A 23,189-nucleotide genomic window follows, 5' to 3' on the forward strand; every position below is an offset into this window, starting at 1 on the left:
CATAGTTGATTGTTTCTTTTTCATAGGATATTCGAGGACGATTAGGGAGTACCAGATGCGCTATAAATGATTAAAAGAACGGGGTGAGGCTTACACCAACTGGCTTGATCGGATCCCCCGTGAGCAGTATGCTTTGGCATTTGATGGTGGATACCGATGGGATCATATGACTACCAATCTTGTGGAGTGCATCAACTCCGTCTTAAAGGGTGCACGCAATCTTCCGGTCATTGCGCTTGTTAAGGCTACATTTTACATAATGAATGAGTTGTTCACTAGGAAAAGAGCCGAGGCTGAGGCTCGAATTAATGCTGGACTTGTGTTCTCTGAGATTGTGACCTCCAAGCTGCATGCAATCAACGAGCATCGGAAAACATACCGGTTAGCTGTTTTGATAGAGAAAATGAAGTCTTTGAAGTACATGAGATGCCTAGTGGGGTTGAGTATGCAGTTAACCTATGCCAACATCGGTGCGACTGTGGTGAATTCCAGGTTGACTGAATTCCGTGTCGACATGTGCTTGCTTGTTGTGCAAATTACAAATAGTAATAACAACCTAATTACCACAATTAATCCATACAACTTAATTAACATAGTCCATTACAAAAGAAATGCAACAACTTAGTTAACACAAACAATCCATGCAACTTAAATAACAACATCAAACACTTTATTTCCTCGTTGCCTACTTCATATCTTTGTATAACTTTTTCCACTTCTTTGCAATCCTGTTAAAAGCGGATGGTGTATACCGATTCACACTCCGACATGGAGGATCAGCTTTAAAGTTATAACCTTTACCTTTTTCACTTATGGTCGTACCTGTCGAAACACAACATATGTAGGATGCAAGTAATCATATGGCACTTCGTTATGTAAAACAAATAGAAGTTCAGCATGAATCTACCAATAGAAATTCATTATCAACAGTTTATTTTACCTGCACTAGGCGTTGGATCATCGTCGCAGTCTTCATCAACAGCATCGTCGTCGTCATCATCCTCATCCTCATCTTCATCCTCATCCTCATGCTCATCCTCATCCTCTGGATGGTCTACTAGGTAGTCATCAGTCTCATCATCAACTGTCCTATTACTCTCTTGAATTAGACTCATCGAAATACGTCTAGGATTTTCACTCTGTATAATTCCTCCCGCTGCTTCAGCACTTTTGCTCGAGTCAACAAATATTCTGGCTCCAGAATTATCAGAGGAAGTGCGAACCCGAGGTCTCGAATCCAATGACCTCCTAACTTGTGTAATACCACTCGGATGTGCTTGATGATCGGTGGGAATGTCAACATAATTACCTGAATGTGACTGACCCGGCTCCGGAGCCATGAAACCAAGCAGTTGACTGAATGAAGGTTGTTCCCCTGACTCAAACTGTAGACCACCCCAATACTGTTGATGTACCGGGACTGACGCTGAAAAATAATCAGGCGGATGCGTGTCAAGAACATATGGTGCAAAATACTCAACCCCCTGTTGTGGTGGTGGGCGGTGGCGGTAGCGGTGGCAGTGGTGGTAGAGGACCTTTTGGATTCTCTTGAAATAAAAGGTTCGACAATTGCAAGTGGGCACCGAATGCTTCTCGGTACCAATGTATATAAATTTCCAATGGATAATGTAAAGGCACCAAGTCATCAACAAGAATGTGACTATATCGATTGATCCACTGCATCACCAAAAAAGAGTGGGTATCGACCCAATCTTGATTCTTAGGCCCAGTTAGAACCTCGCCGTGTGATGCACCTAGATCCCGCTCTTGATTAGGAACACCCTATCTCAAGCCAAATTGCCTTCTGACTCTGTCAGATGCATGCCACTCGATGCATTTAAAGGATATAAGTGGCACCGTGGCACTCCAAATAACCAAATTATGACGGATGTCTAAAGGAATCACGTCTGGGTTAATGTCTCCAATGCCATAACCCTGCCAAACAAACTGGACACATCGAAACAGTTAGATGATTACAGAACAATTAATTCACTGACCAAGCTAAATTCGGTACTAGTATTTTACAACATACATGTCCTTCTTGTAGATCATCCAACAACCTCCTGTAGTGCGCAAGCGAATTATATTGGTAGGCATAGTTTTCACGATCTCAGTTACGTCACCTGCTGTCAGACAATCCATTAGTTAACTTATTTTGTGGAAAACAAAATACAATTTCTAGAATTTCTTTCAATGATCAAAATCACCTGTTTGCAATCGGAAACACTCGGGGATTACCGGGAATCGGTGCTAGAAATGGTAGCCGGATCCAAGCCCAAGTAAGCAACAGTGTCAGCGGACCATCCATCTCCTTGCAGTCGACACGAGTTGCCCTACACAATGATCTATACAAGTGTGACAGGCATGCCAAACCCCAACTAAACTGTATGATCCCACCGAAGTTACGGAGCAAAGGTAGAAATTTTCAATGCACCACTGCACCCGACTTATCTCCAAACAGAATTGTCCCGAATAACAATATTATGTGACACTTTACATACATCTGAATGTGAACATCATCATTCAACACTATACGATCTTTCAAACCCCTAAACCACGTTAATTTTATAAAGCTTCCTTTATAGTCCGTCTTCCTCGGTGCAACCCCAAACTGGTGCAAGCACTCGGCCTCCAATGCCTCAAAACTACTCATGGTCGGTCCTGTAACCGGAAGACCATTTGTCGGCAGACCGAGAATTATCGCCACATCCTCCAAGGTCACGGCACACTCACCAACCGAAAAATGAAATGTGTGAGTCTCAGGCCGCCATCTCTCAATCAGAGCATTAATCATTGCTGACTGACATTGGATAACTCCAATTTGAGAAACATAATAAAATCCAGTCTCGCGTAACTGTGACTCAACAATTTGGTTGTATGAATCCAGCGGCTTTAAGTGATCACATATCAACATCCGTAAACCCTACAATATCACATTTCCGTTATAAGTACCAGTATAATATAACTATATTAACAAAAACACACATTACACATAAATATATAATAACTTAATAAAATAACACACATATATGATTCTATTCATGAACACACCAAATAAAATAACACACATTACACATAAATATATAATAACTTTTTTTATGTGCATATAGCATTTGTGTTAAAAATAAGATTTTCAAAAAATAAAAACTTAAAACATTTTATTAAAGTTAAAAAATCTTCTAAACAAATTATTTTCTATGGCATAAAAATTTATTCAAAGATAAAATAAAATATTTTAGTATTACATTATAAAAGGATTAGTTTTCACCGAAACAAATTCTTAGCCACTTTATATAAAATCTTGATAAAAGGACAAATAGGTCCTTGACCTTTTGCTCTGCCGATATTTTTGTTCTTGACCATTGAAAAATACTTTTAAATCCCTGACCTTCACAAAATTTGGACGGATCAGTCCCTGACATTTGGACGGATCAGTCCCTAAAGAAGACATTTAGACGGAAGGACTGATCCGTCTAAGTTTTGTGAAGGTCAGGGACTTAAAAGTATTTTTCAATGGTCAGGAACAAAAATATTCACGGAACAAAATGTTAGAGATCTATTTGTCATTTTTCTAAAATCTTTTTAGATCTTTCTATGATAGATGCTAATTACTAATTTACCTCTTATCTAATCTATAATTCAAGTCCTTTCTTTCCAAGTTCTTTTGTCGACAAGCACCAACGGCTAGAATTAGCATCGTCATGGTATAATATAAAATGCTAATTTCAAAAGTTTGAATCTCAAAATCTCAACGCTCTCTTTCCTCTCAAAAACTCATTTTCGAGCAACTATGGCGGAAACGGCTATTGAGAAGGTGGATCCAGAGACGGAGTTTCTGGCGTCGAAGAGGCAAACCGGTAACGAGTGGGAAACCTTCAAGGAGAACGTCAGGCCTCTCAAAAGAGGCCGCAACGTTAACCTCTTGAACCACGCTCTCAAGTCCTACACCGATAACAACCTCAAGAATTCCCTCTACGAACACCGAAGGTCTCTCTCTCTCTCTCTCTCTCTCTCACTCTCTTTTTTCACCGCATGTTTTTGTTCTCAGTTTCTTTTTGCTTTTCTCTCTCTCTCAGGAAACTGATTGAAGCGATTGACGAGTACAAAGGCGAAGATCCTCTTCTGCCGTGGCTGCAGTAAGTATCACGATTTCACGCATATACCGATTTATTTATTTATTTTTATATTTTACACGAGATAAATTGGATTGCACATGCATAATTTGTGATATGATGATAGAAAGCAATAGCTCAACTTGATTTTATTTACCGGCTTGCACAGACATAAATTGTGATGCGATGATAGAAAGGAACAGCTCAACTATTGGATAGCGATTCTGTTGTTGTAGATGTATCTATTAGGTTAAAGATACTAATTATCGATGGGTTAAGTGTTAATTTTGAAAGAGAGGAAGATTGTATGTTGTTAGATGTGAAATTTTGTTGCGCTTTCATTTCTCGATATTATTTTTGTTTTTTTTTAGTGAAAACAAGATGATGAAAATGAAAACAAAAAAATGAAAATGCAAACCAAACATCAGGGGTGCTTCGTTAACTAACCCTTGATTTATTTTTATTTGGAACTGAAGGTGTATCAAGTGGGTTCAGGAGGCGTTTCCTCCCTGCGGCGATGGTTCTGGGCTTGTGGTGATCTACGAGAAGTGCGTGCAGGCCTTCTGGGATTCAGATCGCTATAAGGATGATTTGCGCTACCTCAAAGTGTGGCTTGAATACGTGGGTTTCATTCTATGAGCATTCTCTTTGTTTGAATAGAGTTGCTGCAGTTTGTTAGTTTTGAGAACTTGTTTTTGAACATTGAGCAATTGATGATCTTGCAGGCAGATAATTGCTTAGATGCAGAAGTTATATATGCTTTTCTGGAAGCAAATGGAATTGGAAAAACTCATTCTGATTTCTACATTTCCTATGGGTTGCACTTGGAATCTAAGAACAAGATTAAAACTGCTAATCGGATATTGGAACTTGGCATATCTAGGTAGTGAGACTCATCTTATGAAACTAATTGTTCACTGTTTCATATTCATGCCGGTTGAATGGTTCACTACCATACTACCATCCTAAAAATCATTCATGATTATTTGATTAAATAGTTGCTGCTATAAGTAATTTGTAACATGTGGGTTGAATTTTTGTGAGAGGATTATTTTATATTGGTTTGATTGTGCATAGTGTCTGTCCTTATGATTTAATATTACACGTACAAAATTTGAAAGGTGGAAAGTGAGATTGTGTCTGCATTCTTGAGAGGAAAAGAACGCCATTTGTTAGATTTGGACCTTGATGCCGTACTTGGATTCATTGATGATTTCTGCATATGGTAAAGTTGCAAATATCATTTCTCATTAAATTGCCTGTTCTGAAGGAATGCTCAACCTGTTGAGAAATTGAAGGCTGCTTATAGAAAATTTGTTGCACGTTCAATGGCAAGGTCAAAAGCGACAGATGTATGTGATGTTCCCTATTTTACTTATCTATATTCTAGGATCTATATGCAATTGTTTAACCCTAAGTTGCTTCCACTACGTAGGATTCAATGGAGAAACCACCAGCACCAGTGCGTAGCTTTGGAACTGTCCTTGCCAAGGGACAAAACCGTGAGTCCATTTTCTGTATATTACCTTCTGTCTCAAATTTTGGATGGCAGGTAATTTAACTAGCCATGGAAATTTTCTTTGTATCTTGCAGGTACACACCTAGCCCCTTTCAAGTCCGATCCATCTGATAGTAATAATAGCAGGTAATTGTACTCTTTTTTGAACTGGGCGATGATTTTGCGGGAAATGTGTGCTATCTGCACTCTGTAGATGATTTTGTATTGCAAAGCGCTTGTAATTTCCTAAATGATTCTACATGTTTTCCTTTTATGCAGGAGTGGAGCAGCTCCACTTTCTGTTTATAAAGATTCAGTAGGATGTGATGATTCCATCCCTCATCAGACCGACATATCAAACTCTTGGCACACACTTGGGCCTCGAGCTGAAAGAAACAAGGAAAACAATGCAATCCCTGGCAAATGGAAATCTTACAAGGTGCAAATTTCCCACACAAACGTTGCCTGTCTTTTTTTCTATGGTTGATCATATTATTATATTCTTCTTACATTATTGCACTATGATTTCAGATTCCACAGCGACCTGGAACTAGAACTGGAATAGCTACTGCAAGTGCCTGTATACCAGTGTTTGTTGATGAAGAATGTCAAGAGTAAGTGGAATCACTAGTTTTGCTGTTAGGTTTTCATAGCGATGCTTCCATACTCAATCTTGTTCTTTCCAAATCAGCTCAGCCAAAGGGGGTGGAAATTTTCCACATCCTAATAATTTTCATCATCCTTAATTCTTTCTTTTCCTCACATTTTTGGGTACACAAAAAATACCTTTGGAATCGTGATATCAGCGTCTAGCCAATAGCATGAAAGAACAAAATGAGTATGCTTTAAAAAGAGCAAAGATTTTTAGTTATAGTAAGTACTAGCAAATAGCATGAAAAAATTTCAGCATTCTTATCATTTTTCATCATTCATTTCCTCATATTACAACGGTCCTTGGCATTCTCAACTGCAAATAGCATGAAAGAAGAATATGTTTAAAAATAGAGTGAGAGCAAAGCTTAGCTAAAACATTATTTACTTTTAATGAATACTAGCAAATAGGATGAACGAACAAGTCAATTTAAAGCAAGAGCAAAGCATAGCTTAAAACATGTCTATTTTCAATGAGTACTAGCATGATAGTTTATATGCCTCTGTTCATCCTTGATATGCCAGTTAATTATTGTTTCCATTAGAAAGCATTGTATACAGCAGTTATTGATCCACCGATTTGCATGACTTGCACAGATCACAAAACGTGAAAGAAAAGAGTAAGAAGTCCTCACGTTTGCTGCAGCTTAGGTGGGAGAACGAAAAGGATTTGAAAAGGTAATCCCAACCTTGGAATTTGTGCACTATGATCATATACCGATGTGTTTTCCAGATTTGACGCTTGTGTATTGTTTCTTCTCCCCAGGGAAACAGAGCAAATAAGGAAGAATCCATTACGCAAATTCCCACAAAGCAGTCTCCCCAGATAATTGAAATCGTTGAATCATGCTTGATGAAGCACTTTGCCATCCTTGTCTTAAACGAATTTTAGTAGCTTTCACCTAGAAAGCTTGATCCACGTTTCCTTTTTAAGTTTGTAATGGAATTTATTGTTTGGTTGGTTGGTTGAATTGAGAATATGCCCAAGTTTGTAATACAAGACAGACATATTTGGTTGCTTTGATTCCATTTCATTATTTGGAAATAAGTTGTAAAATTTATGAATGTATTGTACTAGTTTTTAATATCATTCCTCTAATTGCACTTCTTAAGAATTACAACTACTATAAGATTATTTAAAGGACTGTCTTATATATACCACTGACTTTTGACACCTAGAATTTACGGCATGTATCTAATTCAGTAATTCTCTTTTAGTAGACACCAATGGTAAACTAAAAATAAATAATAAAAATCTTAACCTAAGGCTAAGATAACTTCAATTCCATAGATCATGAAAACTCATTTATTCAGTTTGAGTTACTTTCTGATGGGAAACTGCATAAACTCAACATTCTTATGAAAAATTCATCAAAAAAAAAAAAAAAAACTTAAGAAAATCCTTTTTTTTTTGTTTGGAGGTGGCGTGGTTGTTAAAGGTTACAAAAATAGAGCGATTTTTCTAATCTATTTAATAAGAATTTAGCTAACTTTTATCTTATAAAAGTACATATTAAGAATATTATAATACTAAACCCTAAGTTTTTAATATATCCAATGAATTGAAAATTCATAAAAAATATTTTTTAATAACTTTTAATCACACATTTTCTTTTATAATATTTTAAAATAATAAAAGATAAATAGACACCTCGTAATAATATTTTACAAGAACATATAAATTTACAATTGGACTTGTAATAAAATTCAGTAATTATTCCACCAATGACTATTAAAACCAATTTAAATAAATACAAAAAACACATTTAAGTCTCTTTGCTAATGAGTTAAAACTCAAATGAGATAGTCTCCCCATATTTATATAAGAGGTCGCGGGTTCGAGTTTTTATATCTTCGATAAAACAATAATAATAATAAAATAAAATAAGTTTTTTTGAAAATTAATGTATTTAAATTTAAAACAAAACATAACTAAAATAAAATTAATAAATTATAAATTCTAAATGATAACCATAAATAATAAATAATAAATTTTAAATTTTAAATCCTAAACTCATATAATTAATTTTAGGATTAAGAGATTTTAGGAATAAAATCAAATTTAATTTAAATTAGATATTAATTTCCTAAACAAGTGGAAAGTGAATATATAAAAAATTAATATAGTTAACATTTTAGATTTAAAACCTGATAAAATACTTATGAGTGATTGATTATATAGCATTTTTCCATAAATTTATAACAAAAAATACATGCATATCATATTTTTAAAAAATCATAAAACACTGAAAGAGAAACTAATTATGGCATCGTTATCTATACATAATTGATAATTATTAGCTACTAGCATGTCATTTTAACTATTATTATTCGTATAGGAAAAATATACATTCTTTATATATTTTTTAAAAATAAAAATTTATTTTTTATAAATAACTTTTGATATCAAAAAATAAAAGATCAGAAAACTTGTTAAAGATTAACCCTTCGCTTGTTTCGTTCTTAATTTTTCCATAATAATCCAATCTCACAAGAACTGGAAGCAGCAACACCTCCTTCCTCCTTCACCTTTCTCTCAGATCCGTCCTCTTCAGCCTTCACCCATTTCACCAATTACCTCTATTTCTCACCAAATAAACCTCCCTCTTCTTTCTTATATTTAGGGTTCCCAAAACCCTATCAATAATACACAAAACCCTATCAATAATAACACGGCAAGAAGAAGAGGAGGCAGCATCACATCATGGCGGAGCACCTTGCATCGATATTCGGAACAGAGAAGGACCGCGTCAACTGTCCATTCTATTTCAAGATCGGAGCGTGCCGCCACGGCGACCGCTGCTCCCGCCTCCACAACCGCCCTACGATCTCCCCAACTCTCCTCCTCTCCAACATGTACCAGCGCCCTGACATGATTACCCCCGGCGTCGACCCTAACGGCCAGCCTCTCGACCCTCGCAAGATCCAGCAGCACTTCGAAGACTTCTACGAGGATATCTTCGAGGAGCTCTCGAAGTTCGGCCACATCGAGTGCCTCAACGTCTGCGATAATCTTGCTGACCACATGATCGGAAACGTCTACGTCCAGTTCCGCGAGGAGGATGAAGCCGCCGCCGCACTCGCCGCCCTGCACGGCAGGTTCTATTCTGGTCGCCCTATAATTGCTGATTTCTCACCTGTTACTGACTTTCGTGAGGCCACGTGTCGCCAGTTTGAGGAGAACAGCTGTAACCGTGGCGGTTACTGCAATTTCATGCATGTTAAGTTGATTGGTAGGGAGCTTAGGAGGAAGCTTTTTGGCCGGTACCGCGGCGGAGGAAGGTATCATATTAGCCGCAGCCGAAGCAGGAGCCGGAGCCGGAGCGCGAGCCCGCGGCATAGGAGGGAGAGGGATTACGATAGGCGTGACAGGGAGAAGGATTATAGGAAAGGGAGCAGGGACAGGCATGATAGGGATAGGGACAGGGGAAGGGAGAGAGATGGCAGCGGCGGCAGGAGGAGGCATGGGAGTCCTGGGAGGAAGAGTAGGAGCGGCAGCCCCCCGGCGAGGGAAGGGAGCGAGGAGAGGCGGGCGAGGATCGAGCAGTGGAACAGAGAGAGGGAGGAGAAGCAGTGAACCTGAAGTAATTGTTGGTATTATTTTTGAAGTGGTTGTGAATCTTGATGAACCTAACATTGTGTTTTTTAATTTTAAGTTGCTTTGTGACTTGAGGTAATCATTTTTACTGGGTTTTATTTCAAATTTAGTATGAAGTTTCAACTTCTATGAAGTCTGTGTATGTTATAGTAGGGTGGAAGTTATGATAGAACTTCTTATTTTTACTTAGTTTCTGGAGTGTATTTTGTCTTTTACTATGTTGTTGAACATCCGTATGGTATTGTTCGAACTTTTGGATAGTAATAAATTAAGCGTTAACTAATGATAACATGCTAGCTCGTGGTTAGTTCAGCCTAATGTTAGGTGGCTTTACCTTTAGGTGATTTTTTTAGAGGATCAATTGGTTTGCACACTGAATAGCTTTGCTTTATGTCCTGTTGCAGTAAAATTTCAATATTGTGTGTGTGTGTGTTGTTGTTGAATCTTGATGATGCAGTTTTGCTTTTAACTTTTCAATGTGTTGAATTTGATGCTAAGCCTGTCGATGCCAAACATGCTAGTATGTGATGGTTGACCTGAATTTTATTTTTTGTGTTTTTTTTTTTGGGGGGTGGGGGGTGTCGGGTTGTCGAGGCTCGAGTTTGTGAGAGGAGACTTGATTTGAGTGTTTGCCTAAGTTGGAACCTTAAAACAAAATTTATGAGGTTAGAATATGTATCTTGTTAATAATAAGTAGGTAAAAAACCTTGGACAAAAGGTCTCTCCTTTGGGGTTGGTGATGTAGACTGTGTAGTACTACTCCCTTTCATTTATATTGTCTGCCTTCTGGATGATTCAATTCCTGGTTTCATAGTGGTTGACAGTGATCTGTTGCAACTGCTTATAGCATCTTATAGCACATGCGTACAATAGGCGATCGCAAATGACACGTGGTTTGGCTGTGGCAAGATAGCAACTTTCATTCTGCATTGACAGATAAATGAAGCACCTATTCATTGAGACTATTTTGGAGGAGTATCTGTTCTGATCTCACACCCTATTTCTCATGCTCTGTCATGCCTGTTTGGATCGGTGAAGTGCTTGATGCTACTACGTCTGTTGTCGAAAGTTGAACTATTGGGCAGTCTGTGATACTGCAGCCCTCTTTTCTAAATCTCTATTCTTTGCTTCTGGGTGTGGGCTATATTGCTTTCCCAATAAGCAATACTTCAGTTGGTTTTTCTTCTGCATCCCATTTTTCTGCTGCACTTGTCCACTAAATGATTGATTGATGTCTATTTGTCACTAGGTTGGATTTTTGTCCTGTCAGATATACTCTTCATTCTCTCCTTTTCATTCACAGGAGTTAGAGGCTCACATCATACACATTTTCCTGTGTCACTGATCTTCTTTTCTTCCTTTTCTGCTGTCTCTATTCTAATTTCGCCAGTTTTTGTTTCCTTTTCCTTTTAACACCCTAAAAATACTTTGAAATTTCAGGACCTTTGTTGTTTTTGTTGTGGAAGTCTTTAAGATGACTATCTAGTTTAATTTTTAAACCGTATTGAGCATTTCATAGTAATGTGATATGCTCCATGTTTATTGAAAAAGCTGCACTTCTCGTATATGCCATCGCTTTAGTCCTGCAAGCCGCCAACTGCTGCAAGTGTGCTATTCACTGTTAAACTATTGGCAGGTGTCTATTTTTATGTAATAGGAACGTTTCTGTGTTTAAACTGCTGGCAGCTGGCAGAAAAACCCTCATCAGTTTCTTCCTGCTTGTATATATTTGCTGTTCCCTTTTTGTTCAGCTGTACAATATCAAGAACTTCACATGCGTGCCTTTTCTCATGTAGGATAGGTGCTTAGGGGGATTGGTTGTGCAGCTGGTGTTCTTGGGATGTAGGATTTGCAGTTCAAAAGATTAACCAGATTGGGGTTGAATTGCCTCCTGTAAGATGCATGTTTCCCTTTTCAGTTGTTATTTTTATTTTTGAACACTGGTGATTAATTATAAGATTGAATCCTTTTCTTCCCATGTTAATTCTAGCAGGTCCACCTGTGAATTATAACATGCTTTCTTTGTTGTCTTTACAGCACTATAGGTGTATAAAGGCATGTTTTGAGGGAAGTGTTGTTGATGATTCCAAGTGTAATACTACAAATATGGGACAACTAAGATGGGCTATTTATGATCTGTTGGGATTTCTTATTTCTGCCGCTTAGGCTATAGTGGTGTTTGAGCTCTCCTAATTCCTAGGCTGACCAGATACAGCTTAGTCTTTGCCATCAATTTGGCTACTCTGATTGCTTTAGGTTAAGCATTGCAACCTAGTTTTCATGGGCTTCTTGAGCGAAGGTATCACATAAGAAAAAATTGTTGTTCACTCGTCAACAAGGATGGCCACTAATAGCCTATGATGTAGCAGTAGGTACCTGCAACCAAAATCCAAAAAAATGCCAGGTAGTTGTATACTTGGCGTACCATATTCCTAGTTTTCGTTAGGCTTCCTCTGATGATAGCTTAAATTTCTGCTCTAGGGTGTAGATTGATACTTAGGAATTGGCTGGATGTTTGTTATTTTATGGGTAATAGCATTGCTTGCATAAGTGTGCACTATCCATGGGGAAGAAGTTTGAGATCAGCTTTATTCAAAGTAGGAGTCCCTTCTTAGCATAAGTGACAGAATTTTTCAGGCAATTCTCTTCTAGACTATTTACAAACTCTTGAGTGAATTTTGGTATCCTCAAACAGGACTAAATAGGCATAGGCTTATTGTGGATAGTGATTAGTGAAGTTCATCCAGCAGGTCTAAATACTCTATACGAGATTGCACAAAGTTTGGAGATCCCTGTAAAAATTCTCCGTGGATTACGGCAAGAGCAGGCATCATGGGCATTTCTTGGAAAAGGAACTCTTAAACATTTGAAGAACGGATTTATACTTATTCACCATGTGTAGTGCATTATTGATACATGGAATAACTGTTGTGCATTTTTGCATGTTCTTAATGAGAACCTTTTTAAAGGATCTGAGTATGCAAGTGTACACTTCACATTTACATCTGATTCTGCCTGTTGGGGCATACATTATTAATGCTACAGTTTGGTTAAACGGTTAAAGGTTAGTTGCCTAGTTTTAATGTGGTTTCTAATGTTACAGACTTAGGGATCTATGTGGTCGTTTTTAATTGAAAGACCATTGGGAATGGCTTCAGTTTCTTGGCTTGTAGTCAGTTGTAATATAAGCAAAATATAAAATATGATTGGAAGACTCTTGTATTGTTTGGAATTGTTTCATGAGTTTTTGATATCCATCAAGCGAGTGTTAATAAGTTTTACATGAAAAATTTAGACCAAAGCCAGAGTCATCCACCTTTTGTCCAAGGAGTTAAAGTTCCTTAACCCAATGGATGTTATGAGATATGTGTTATGGTCTAGTTGTGGTTAATTGCAGCACTCACTGGGATGATTGGATGAACCATACGCCAGTATGTTATGTGTTTTCTTTGGTGGGTCAACAGGTCTGGGATGCCTCAAGCCATGCATAGCTGAGAAAAAATCTTTAGGCTTCAGCTGCTTTTATTGATGAAGAGCCGTTGGGTCTATACTCTATATTATGAATAATTAGGTTGAGCAGAGTGATTTTTGTATTTAAATTCACTTGCTTTTGATATGTTACTTAGGTTGTTTAAACATAACTTGACATTACAACTGCTTTTTGTTAAACTAATTACATTAGTTGTAGTTTTAAAATGCTTTGTTTTTTTCAAATAGTTAGATTATTTAAATTTTAAATTTTTTTAGAAGATATTTATTTTTCCTATGATAAGAATTCATTTAATCTAACTAGTACGTTATGTAATGTCCTATAGTAAATCTAACACGTACATATTACTTCATCATTGACGTAACCTATTCAGACTATTTTAAAATTATAGGTCTTATATTGGTCACATAATACAAATCTTGAGCTGCGGAAAAGAGGAGAGGACAAGAGAATTTAATAAAATTAATTTTATAATTGTATCTTAACATAAATAATTTCCTTTTCTATTCTATAGCTAAAGTATTGTCGATTTTTTTTACCCAAAAAATAGTTTGAGGATCATTTTTATAATTTTATACTTTAAAAAATGGGACTCTATGAAGTGGAGATATTCAGATGTCAATGTGAACACTCATCAGCGGCTAACCGTGTTTGAAAAAGGAAAAGAATATGAAAGAGCCAAATAAATGGAGAAAGAAATGTGGTGCTGGTGCAACATTATTGAACGAGGCAACCAAAACCAAAACGTTATTAATCTAGCGTTTTCGAATGCTATAATGAGAATTAGAAGTGAAAAAGATTTATCGTAGCACAAAAGTGTCAAATTCTTTAGTTATTATATATTTATATATTATTTTTATAATTTTTAATATATATTTTATATAAATAATTAAATTAATTTAATAGTTAATTTTCAATATACAATTTTTAAAAATGAAAAAGCATATTAAACCTATTTTTATTAGTAAAATTGAAGTGAACTTAACAAATGTCAGAGTATTAAATTAGAATAATGCCAATAAACATGTAAAAAGGTCAGAATAATACAATTACAACCACGTTCTTATTAAATATCTCTAAGGCAATGAAAAGCGATGATAATAATAATAATATATCCAAAAGTGAACTGTTACCGTTCATTAATTCTGACCGCAACAATGGTCTACCAACGATGGCAATCATTGACTAAAAAAATAAAAAGTAAAGAGAAAGCTGATATCACACGTTTAATTTTTGACAAAAATATAATAAAAATTTAACAAAAATATTATTTATACACAAAAATTCAGTCACTAAAATTAGTTATTATATATTTATATATAAATATATATTATTTAATTTATTTTAATATATAATTTATACTAATAATTAATTTTGATGGATGATTTTAGTGAGGACAAATAGGTTACTATTTTTTGTCTCGCGAACATTTTTGTCTCTAACATTTGAAAAATACTTTTAAGTCTCTGACCTTCACAAAATTTGGACAGATCAGTCCCTCCATTCAAATGCCTCCGTTAGGGACTGATCCGTCCAAATGCCTTAGTCAGGAACTGATCCGTCTAAGTTTTGTAAAGGTCATGGACTTAAAAGTATTTTTAAATGGTCAGAGACAAAAATGTTCGCGAAGCAAAAGATCAGGGACCTATTTGTCCTTTTTTCAAAAATTTAATAAGTATAAAAACTCACAAGACATTGAGATTTGAGACACCAAGCAATTAATAATTATAACACTCTTCTTCTCCACTTTACCAACACTTTAATCCATCTTACATTTCTGTCTGATCTCCATGGATTCTCAAACCTTTAACTTCCTTGCTTTCATCTTCTTTCTCTTCTTCATCATTGCTGCTCTGAGAATAAGAAAGAAAAGTGATGTAATTCCAAATATACCCCCAGGACCATGGAAGCTACCTATCATAGGAAACATACCAAATCTTGTTACATCAACTCCACATAGAAAGCTAAGAGATTTGGCCAACAAATATGGACCATTGATGCACCTTCAACTTGGACAAGTCTCTACCATTGTTGTTTCCTCAGCTGAGTATGCTAAAGAGGTTATGAACACACATGACATCATCTTTGCTTCAAGGCCTCCAGTTCTAGCAGCAAAGATAATTTCTTATGATTGCACAAACATTGGTTTTGCACCATATGGAAATTACTGGAGGCAGTTAAGGAAGATTTGCACCTTGGAGCTCTTGAGCACGAAACGAGTCAATTCGTTCCGGCCAATAAGAGAAGAGGAGTTCACCAATCTTGTTAAGAGGATTATGTCATCAAAAGAAGGATCAGTTAATCTCACTGAAGAAGTGCTTTCATCCATATATGGAATCGTTTCGCAGTCTGCGTTTGGAGGCACAAAACGTGGGGACCAAGAGAAGTTCATATGCCTTGTGCAACAAGCAACAGCTGTTGCAGGTGGTTTTGATGCAGGAGATCTGTTTCCTTCTTGGGAGTGGCTTCAACTTGTGAGTGGGTTGAGGCCTAAGCTTGAGAGTTTCCAAAGACAAATTGATGAGATATTGGAAAACATTGTTAGTGATCACAAAGAGGCAAAGTTGGAAGGTAAAAAGAGCAAAAGTGATGAATCACATGAAGATCTTGTGGATGTTCTCCTTCAATTTGAAGATGGTACCAATCAAGATATTTGCTTAAGTAGAAACAATATCAAGGCTATACTCTTGGTAAGGATAATCTTGCTCTTGCTTACTCTTTAGTTTAAAGCTTCTTAATATGACCTTAGTATTTAAGATTGCTTGCTTTGCCTAACATCAAGTAATTAATCACTACTGTTTAGGATATCTTTGGTGGAGGAAGCGAGACGTCGGCCCATACTATAGATTGGGCAATGTCAGAGATGATAAGGGATCCAAGAGTGATGGAGAAAGCACAAGCTGAGGTCAGAGAGTTATTCAACAGAATAGGAAAGGTTGATGAGACTCTGATCAATGAACTCAAGTACTTGAAATCAGTTGTGAAAGAGACACTAAGGTTACACCCTCCAGCTCCTCTTTTACTTCCAAGAGAATGTGGAGAAGCCTGTGAGATCAATGGATATCACATTCCATACAAAACTAAGGTCATAGTGAATGCTTGGGCAATTGGAAGAGATCCAAACTATTGGAGTGACCCAGAGAAGTTTTATCCAGAGAGGTTCATTGATAGTTCCATAGACTACAAAGGGAATAATTTCGAGTTCATTCCGTTTGGTGCTGGAAGAAGAACATGTCCGGGCAGCACATTAGGCTTGTTAAATGTTGAGCTGGGGCTGGCATATTTGTTGTATCACTTTGATTGGAAGCTTCCAAGTGGAATTAAAGGTCAGGATCTGGATATGTCTGAGGTATTTGGAGTTACTGTTAGAAGAAAAAAAGATCTGCAATTGGTTCCCATTGTTTTTAGTCCTTTGCTTGAAACATAAACATAGGTAGATGCTATGTCTTTGATTAAGAAATGCTATGCTGTGTATGCGTTAAGATTCATGGTCATTTACTTATGAAATAAAGCTGCATGATTTTGTGATCATTGTTATTGATTACAAAAGAGTTGGAGATTTTGTAATGCAGCTAAAAATCAATTGCAATTATAAGTATTAATAGTTAACAGATTCTTTCTAGCTGAATATTAATTGATTAGTTAATTTTCATTGATTATTGTAAGAAAAAAAAAAAAAGAAGAAGATCGTCCACACATAATTTGAATGATAGTTGCATGCTTCTTGTAGTTATAAGCTATGATGCATAGACAATGATACGGATACTGGGCACATGATACGATACGAGATTCGTCGACACACGAATTTTAAAATCTTATAAGACACGGGGACACATATAAAAGAGTAATTCTTCACATCCAAGCAATTTTACATCTAAATGATTTGAGTTACGCTTTTCTTTTTCCCGTTTTCTTCCTCCCTTGTGCTTCTTATTCTTCTTGTTCTTGTTCTTCTCCTCCTCCTACTTTTTTATTATTTTTCAATTTTGTTACCGTCGTCACCAACAACACTTCTTCCTCTTCCTCTTCCTCTTCCTCCTCCTCCCCCTCCTCTTGGAATTTCGTCTCCTCCTTCCTTTTCATCCTTCTCCTCCACCACCATCATCATCATCATAATCATCATTGTTATCGTTATTGTCTTCTTCTAATATGTATTGTCGTTAATTTTCGGTTCATTTGTGATGCAAGTATTTCTGAATTCGAATTTATATAATGGACTATTTTCGATTCATTTGGTATTATACAATGATTTTGTTTTGATAATATTTTCAGTTCATTCGATTACCACAAAGAATCAGAATCAATAAAGATATTAGTAAAATGTTGGTGTCGTTGGTGATGACGATAATGATGGAAGAGTAAGAAGAAAAGGAAGGAGGAGATCAAAGAAATTCAAATAAAAAAGAAACAGGAGGAGGAGATAGATGTGGTGGTATGGTGGTGGTAACCATGACGATAATGAAAAAAAGATGAAGAAAGAGGAGGAGGAGGAGGAGGAGATAAGTCGTAATGATATGTCATTTAGACACAGCAGGCACGCATGTCGAACGAATGCCAATGAATATCGTGTTCAAAATGTGTACGACACGGCAACTCAGCGAAGTATCCGTACTTCAAAGATTATAAGTAGTTATAAATAGAACACCAATACTATGTATGTGTCTATTAAGATTGACTAAAATTTTCTTTTTAATATTCCAAGTTAATCTTGATTAATATTGTGTTAAAATTGTTATGCAAAAGAAGAAAAAAGCGGCTAGGACTCTTCAAAATTCATAAACTTGAAGATTCTTTAAAAGGTTCCACTCAAGGAAACGATAGAAGCAGACAAAGATACAATAATTTCAACTTGTAGACAAAAATATAACAGATAAAGATAAGTATAACAACTCACAAGACAGTGAGACTCCAAGCAATTATAACTCTATCTTCTTCTCTACTTTACCAGCACTTTAATCCATCTTAAGTTTCTGTTTGATCTTCATGGATTCTCAAATCTTTAACTTCCTTGCTTTCATCTTCTTTCTCTTCTTCATCCTTGCTGCTCTGAGAATAAGAAAGAAAAGTGATGTAATTCCAAATATACCCCCAGGACCACAGAAGCTACCTATCATAGGAAACATACCAAATCTTATTGCATCAACTCCACATAGAAAGCTAAGAGATTTGGCCAACAAATATGGACCATTGATGCACCTTCAACTTGGACAAGTCTCTACCATTGTTGTTTCCTCAGCAGAATATGCTAAAGAGGTTATGAACACACATGACATCATCTTTGCTTCAAGGCCTCCAGTTCTAGCAGCAAAGATAATTTCTTATGATTGCACAAACATTGGTTTTGCACCCTATGGAAATTACTGGAGGCAGTTAAGGAAGATTTGCACCTTGGAGCTCTTGAGCACGAAACGAGTCAATTCGTTCCGGCCAATAAGAGAAGAGGAGTTCACCAATCTTGTTAGGAGGATTATGTCATCAAAAGAAGGATCAGTTAACCTCACTGAAGAAGTGATTTCGTCGATATGTGGAATCATTTCGCGGTCTGCGTTCGGAGGCACAAAACGTGGAGACCAAGAGAAGTTCATATCGCTTGTGCTACAAGCAACAGATATTGCAGGGGGTTTTGATGTAGGAGATCTGTTTCCTTCTTGGGAATGGCTTCAACTTGTGAGTGGATTGAGGCCTAAGCTTGAGAGTTTCCAAAGACAAATTGATGAGATATTGGAAAACATTGTTAGTGATCACAAAGAGGCAAAGTTGGAAGGTAAAGGCAAAAATGATGAAGATCTTGTGGATGTTCTCCTTCAATTTGAAGATGGTACCAATCAAGATATTTGCTTAAGTAGAAACAATATCAAGGCTATACTCCTGGTAAGGATAATCTTGATCTTGTTTACTCTTTAGTTAGAAGATTTTTAATTTTTTTAATGTAATCACTGCCTTGCTTTGCCTAACCTCAAGTAATTAATCATTACTTTTTAGGATATGTTTGGTGGAGGAAGCGAGACATCGGCGCATACCATAGATTGGGCAATGTCAGAGATGATAAGGGATCCAAGAGTAATGGAGAAAGCACAAGCTGAGATCAGAGAGTTGTTCAACAGAATAGGAAAGGTTGATGAGACTCTCATCAATGAACTCAAATATTTGAAAGCAGTTGTGAAAGAGACACTAAGGTTACACCCTCCAGCTCCTCTTTTACTTCCAAGAGAATGTGGAGAAGCTTGTGAGATCAATGGATACTACATTCCCTACAAAAGTAAGGTCATAGTGAATGCTTGGGCAATTGGAAGAGATCCAAACTATTGGAGTGACCCAGAGAAGTTTTATCCAGAGAGGTTCATTGATAGTTCCATAGATTACAAAGGGAATAACTTTGAGTTTGTACCGTTTGGTGCCGGAAGAAGAACATGCCCCGGCAGCACATTAGGCCTGCTAAATGTTGAGCTGGCGCTCGCATATTTGTTGTATCACTTTGATTGGAAGCTTCCAAGTGGAATGAAACATGAGGAATTGGACATGTCTGAGGCATTTGGAGTTGCTGTTAGAAGAAAAAAAGACCTGCAATTGGTTCCCATTGTTTTTAGTCCTTTGCTTGAAACATAAACATAGATTAGATGCTAATATGCTATGTTGTGTATCCTTTGATCAAGATTCTGGTCATTTACTTTTGAAATAAAGCTGCATGATTGTGTGATCGTTGTTATTGATTAAAATCAATGGCAATTTGTCAACATATTCTTTCTAGCTGATATTAATTAATACAGTTATTTTTCATTGGTTATTATAAAAAAAATTGTCCATATATAATTTGAATGATAATTGTCAGCTTCTTGTAGTTATAAGTAGTGATATATAGAACACCAATAGTCCAATACTATATATGTGTTTATTAAGATTGACTAAGCTTTCTTTTTTAATAATCTAAGTTAACCCTGATTAATATTCTGTGTTAAAATTGCCATGCAAAAGAAGAAGAAGAAAGAAGTCAAGACTCATAAAAGTTCATAAACTTGAAGATTCTTTATAAGATTCCACTCAAGGAAACATAGAAGCAGACAAAGATACAGTAGTTTCAACCACCCTCCTGTTGCAAATATTCAAATAGCAAGTCTTGACAAAAACTCTCAATAAAAAATGAAACAGGTTAAAGAAATCTCAAACTCAGAAAGCTTAAGAATACTTAGTTAATCATATATATAGTACTAGTCTGGTAGAGTTAACAATACCTAGTTGGTTAAGCAGTAAGCAAGTTTGTCCCCTTCCAAATGGTTTCAACTTCGAGCCATGCGCATCGAGTTTAATGCACCATGGATTCTCTACTCTTTGACTTTCCAACACTCTTCTGCTTTTTCCTCTTCATGCTTGCAGCACTTAAACTATGGAAGAAGAAGAATCTCAATCAAATTAACTCAACCTCAAACATAGCCCCAGGTCCATGGAAGCTACCTATCATAGGAAACATACACCATCTTGCTACATCCACGCCTTATCGAAAATTAAGAGACTTGTCCAAAATACATGGACCTTTGATGCATCTACAGCTTGGAGAGATCTTCACCATTGTTGTTTCCTCAGCAGAGTATGCCAAGGAGGTAATGAAAACACATGACATCATCTTTGCATCAAGGCCTCAGATTCTAGCTGCAAAGATTATATCATATGATTGCACAAGCATAGCCTTAGCACCTTATGGAAACTACTGGAGACAGCTAAAGAAGATTTGCACATTGGAGCTTTTCACTTCGAAGCGTGTCGATTCATTTCAGCTGATAAGAGAAGAAGAGTTCACTAGTCTTATCAAAAGAATCATTGCTGCAACAAATAATAATAATGGATCTCCTGTGGACCTCACTCAAGAGGTGTTTTCAACTATATACACTGTCACTTCAAGGGCCGCGTTTGGCATGAAATTCAAAGATCAAGAAAGATTCATATCGCTGGCGAAAGAATTGGCGAAGGTGGGGACTGGTTTTTCTTTAGGAGATTTGTTTCCATCAGCTAAATGGCTTCAACTTGTCTCTGGCTTGAGGCCTAAGATTGAGAAGTTGCATGGACAAACGGATCAGATACTGCAAAACATCATCAATGAACATAAAGAGGCAAAGTCATCAAAATCCAAAGAAGGACAAGGTGAAGTTGAAGGTCTTCTAGATGTTCTCTTAAGATTTGAGGATGGTAATGGATCAAACCAAGATTTCTCCTTAACTAGTAACAATATCAAGGCTATAATCTTGGTAAGGATAGTCATTTTTCATGTTGCTATGTCAGATTCCATTTGGTTATCTTCATTATCAGTCTATTTGGATAATAATACACTTGGTAATTGACAATAAGAGAGAAATTTGTGAAACTTACCCTGTGAACTTAAATGGTTAAATATTGTAAATAAGAGCAACCATTTTGTTATTTCCAAGAAATAATGGGTTTAGTTGTTTATAATAATTAATATATTCATCAGTTGATGTGCAAAATGAAGCATGAATAGTCCTTAAGGCTTTGAATTTGCAGAGAAATACAGTTAGAAATTGTCAATAGTACTAGACTGAGATACTTAACTTTTTCTTCTATTAAAATTCACTTATTCACAAGAAATTCATGACATAATAAACCAGTAACCTTATTATTAGTTGTGTTTGCATATTTGTTTCCATATTAGATTAACATCACTAATAATTACTTTTTAGAATATCTTTGGTGCTGGTGGTGGGACAACAGCAACTACAATAGATTGGGCAATGGCAGAAATGATAAAGGACCCAACAATAATGAAGAAAGCACAAGTTGAGGTGAGAGAAAACTTCAGTAAGAAAGGAAGTGTTGATGAAACTTGCCTCCATAAACTCAAATATTTGAAATCAGTGGTCAAAGAGACTCTCAGATTACACCCTCCAGTTCCTCTTTTGCTCCCAAGAGAATGCAGATCCGAATGCGATATAAATGGCTATCACATACCTGAAAAGAGTAAGGTCATTGTGAATGCTTGGGCAATAGGAAGAGATCCAAACTACTGGAGTGAACCAGAAAGGTTTTATCCAGAGAGATTCCTTGATAGCTCTATTGACTACAGAGGGAACAATTTTGAGTACATTCCATTTGGTGCAGGAAGAAGAATGTGTCCCGGAAGCGCATTAGGCGTGATAAATGTTGAACTTTCCCTGGCATATTTGTTGTATCACTTTGATTGGAAGCTTCCCAGTGAAATGAGAAGTGAGGAACTGGATATGACTGAGGCACTTGGAGTTACTGTCAGAAGAAAAGATGATCTGCAACTGGTTCCCATTGCTTCTTATCCTTTGCTTGAAGCATAAACCATATGCAAGTACAAGAGTTGATATTTGTTATCTGCTTCTGAAATAAAGCTATCTTCATTGTTGCTGCTTGCAGCAGAGTTTACTTTCTAATGGATAAAATCATGAGTGACAATAGATTCTAGCAGAGATCACTTCTGAATCAGTTTGTTGCAAATGTAAACTAAATAAATTAGTTTGTGTCAAATGACTATTCAAGTTGTGAATTTGAAAAGTAGTTACTTTTGCTAAAGTAACAATACATGATTGAAGTCCTTCGTGAACCTTTTTTACACAATCAGTACATCAAAATTAAACGTACTAAAACGTATTAGTATATTATTACTAATAGAGGGGCCTATTAAAAAAGATACTTTAATATATTTTTTCTGACAAGTTCTTCATATGATACAATTTAAGCAATAGATATAACGGAAATAACAAAGCAGCAAACAGACAATGAAAATTACCAAGTCATCTTAGTTGCTGGAGAACTAAATCGGCTAAAACAAGAAGCAATAAGCAGAAACCAAAGCCTCAGTAATTTTCA

At 36.4% G+C, this 23,189-nt stretch overlaps 6 protein-coding genes across 9 annotated transcripts; 5 read left to right on the plus strand and 1 right to left on the minus strand.

Annotated features, from left to right (window-relative positions):
* Window positions 1-685: 685 nt before the first annotated feature.
* On the minus strand, window positions 686-2,914 carry LOC148582072 (serine/threonine-protein phosphatase 7 long form homolog). The gene is made up of 3 exons (XM_088501412.1): window positions 2,498-2,914; window positions 947-1,031; window positions 686-822 (listed from the first exon to the last, which is right to left on the minus strand). Exons 1-3 carry the CDS (start codon window positions 2,912-2,914, stop codon window positions 686-688), a joined length of 639 nt encoding a protein of 212 aa, XP_088357538.1.
* Window positions 2,915-3,584: 670 nt separating this feature from the next.
* On the plus strand, window positions 3,585-7,351 carry BUBR1 (BUB1-related (BUB1: budding uninhibited by benzymidazol 1)). The gene is made up of 11 exons (XM_016326844.3): window positions 3,585-3,987; window positions 4,077-4,136; window positions 4,589-4,733; window positions 4,838-4,995; window positions 5,383-5,464; window positions 5,548-5,614; window positions 5,706-5,757; window positions 5,890-6,049; window positions 6,142-6,224; window positions 6,859-6,939; window positions 7,028-7,351. The coding sequence occupies exons 1-11, from the start codon at window positions 3,791-3,793 to the stop codon at window positions 7,089-7,091; spliced, it is 1,149 nt and encodes a 382-aa protein (XP_016182330.1). The 5' UTR covers window positions 3,585-3,790; the 3' UTR covers window positions 7,092-7,351.
* A 1,364-nt stretch (window positions 7,352-8,715) lies between these two features.
* On the plus strand, window positions 8,716-13,553 carry LOC107622402 (splicing factor U2af small subunit B). Of its 4 annotated transcripts, XM_088487026.1 has the most exons (4): window positions 8,716-9,934; window positions 11,656-11,752; window positions 11,897-12,263; window positions 12,341-12,922. In XM_088487026.1, the coding sequence occupies exon 1, from the start codon at window positions 8,966-8,968 to the stop codon at window positions 9,836-9,838; it is 873 nt and encodes a 290-aa protein (XP_088343152.1). In that variant the 5' UTR covers window positions 8,716-8,965; the 3' UTR covers window positions 9,839-9,934; window positions 11,656-11,752; window positions 11,897-12,263; window positions 12,341-12,922. The 4 variants fall into 4 exon arrangements, with proteins under 4 accessions (XP_088343152.1, XP_088343147.1, XP_088343144.1 ...); XM_088487021.1 differs by having other exon boundaries at window positions 8,716-9,855; window positions 11,897-13,553; XM_088487018.1 differs by having other exon boundaries at window positions 8,721-9,934; window positions 11,661-11,752; window positions 11,897-13,553.
* A 1,505-nt stretch (window positions 13,554-15,058) lies between these two features.
* LOC148582073 (cytochrome P450 71D9-like) lies at window positions 15,059-16,920 on the plus strand. Its single transcript, XM_016324277.3, has 2 exons — window positions 15,059-16,039; window positions 16,153-16,920. Exons 1-2 carry the CDS (start codon window positions 15,140-15,142, stop codon window positions 16,774-16,776), a joined length of 1,524 nt encoding a protein of 507 aa, XP_016179763.1. The 5' UTR covers window positions 15,059-15,139; the 3' UTR covers window positions 16,777-16,920.
* Window positions 16,921-18,157: 1,237 nt separating this feature from the next.
* LOC107622400 (cytochrome P450 71D9) lies at window positions 18,158-20,085 on the plus strand. Its single transcript, XM_021115007.2, has 2 exons — window positions 18,158-19,220; window positions 19,332-20,085. Exons 1-2 carry the CDS (start codon window positions 18,333-18,335, stop codon window positions 19,953-19,955), a joined length of 1,512 nt encoding a protein of 503 aa, XP_020970666.2. The 5' UTR covers window positions 18,158-18,332; the 3' UTR covers window positions 19,956-20,085.
* Window positions 20,086-20,592: 507 nt separating this feature from the next.
* LOC107624546 (cytochrome P450 71D9) lies at window positions 20,593-22,894 on the plus strand. Its single transcript, XM_016327045.3, has 2 exons — window positions 20,593-21,586; window positions 22,037-22,894. The coding sequence occupies exons 1-2, from the start codon at window positions 20,660-20,662 to the stop codon at window positions 22,658-22,660; spliced, it is 1,551 nt and encodes a 516-aa protein (XP_016182531.1). The 5' UTR covers window positions 20,593-20,659; the 3' UTR covers window positions 22,661-22,894.
* Window positions 22,895-23,189: the final 295 nt, after the last annotated feature.

The sequence above is a fragment of the Arachis ipaensis genome, chromosome B10, assembly GCF_059453495.1.
Source record: "Arachis ipaensis isolate K30076 ecotype BB chromosome B10, ASM5945349v1, whole genome shotgun sequence".
Lineage (NCBI taxonomy): Eukaryota > Viridiplantae > Streptophyta > Magnoliopsida > Fabales > Fabaceae > Arachis > Arachis ipaensis.

Coding starts and splice junctions, on each gene's coding strand:
- BUBR1 (XM_016326844.3), top strand. CDS start 3,791: ATGGCGGAAACGGCTATTGAGAAGGTGGATCCAGAGACGGAGTTTCTG. Junction 4,137..4,588: donor CCTCTTCTGCCGTGGCTGCA/GTAAGTATCACG, acceptor TTGGAACTGAAG/GTGTATCAAGTGGGTTCAGG. Junction 5,758..5,889: donor TCTGATAGTAATAATAGCAG/GTAATTGTACTC, acceptor CCTTTTATGCAG/GAGTGGAGCAGCTCCACTTT.
- LOC148582072 (XM_088501412.1), bottom strand. CDS start 2,914: ATGTTGATATGTGATCACTTAAAGCCGCTGGATTCATACAACCAAATT. Junction 1,032..2,497: donor ATGTTCACATTCAGATGTAT/GTAAAGTGTCAC, acceptor GATGAGGATGAG/CATGAGGATGAGGATGAAGA. Junction 823..946: donor CGACGATGATCCAACGCCTA/GTGCAGGTAAAA, acceptor GTGTTTCGACAG/GTACGACCATAAGTGAAAAA.
- LOC107624546 (XM_016327045.3), top strand. CDS start 20,660: ATGGATTCTCTACTCTTTGACTTTCCAACACTCTTCTGCTTTTTCCTC. Junction 21,587..22,036: donor ATATCAAGGCTATAATCTTG/GTAAGGATAGTC, acceptor ATTACTTTTTAG/AATATCTTTGGTGCTGGTGG.
- LOC107622400 (XM_021115007.2), top strand. CDS start 18,333: ATGGATTCTCAAATCTTTAACTTCCTTGCTTTCATCTTCTTTCTCTTC. Junction 19,221..19,331: donor ATATCAAGGCTATACTCCTG/GTAAGGATAATC, acceptor ATTACTTTTTAG/GATATGTTTGGTGGAGGAAG.
- LOC107622402 (XM_088487021.1), top strand. CDS start 8,966: ATGGCGGAGCACCTTGCATCGATATTCGGAACAGAGAAGGACCGCGTC.
- LOC148582073 (XM_016324277.3), top strand. CDS start 15,140: ATGGATTCTCAAACCTTTAACTTCCTTGCTTTCATCTTCTTTCTCTTC. Junction 16,040..16,152: donor ATATCAAGGCTATACTCTTG/GTAAGGATAATC, acceptor ACTACTGTTTAG/GATATCTTTGGTGGAGGAAG.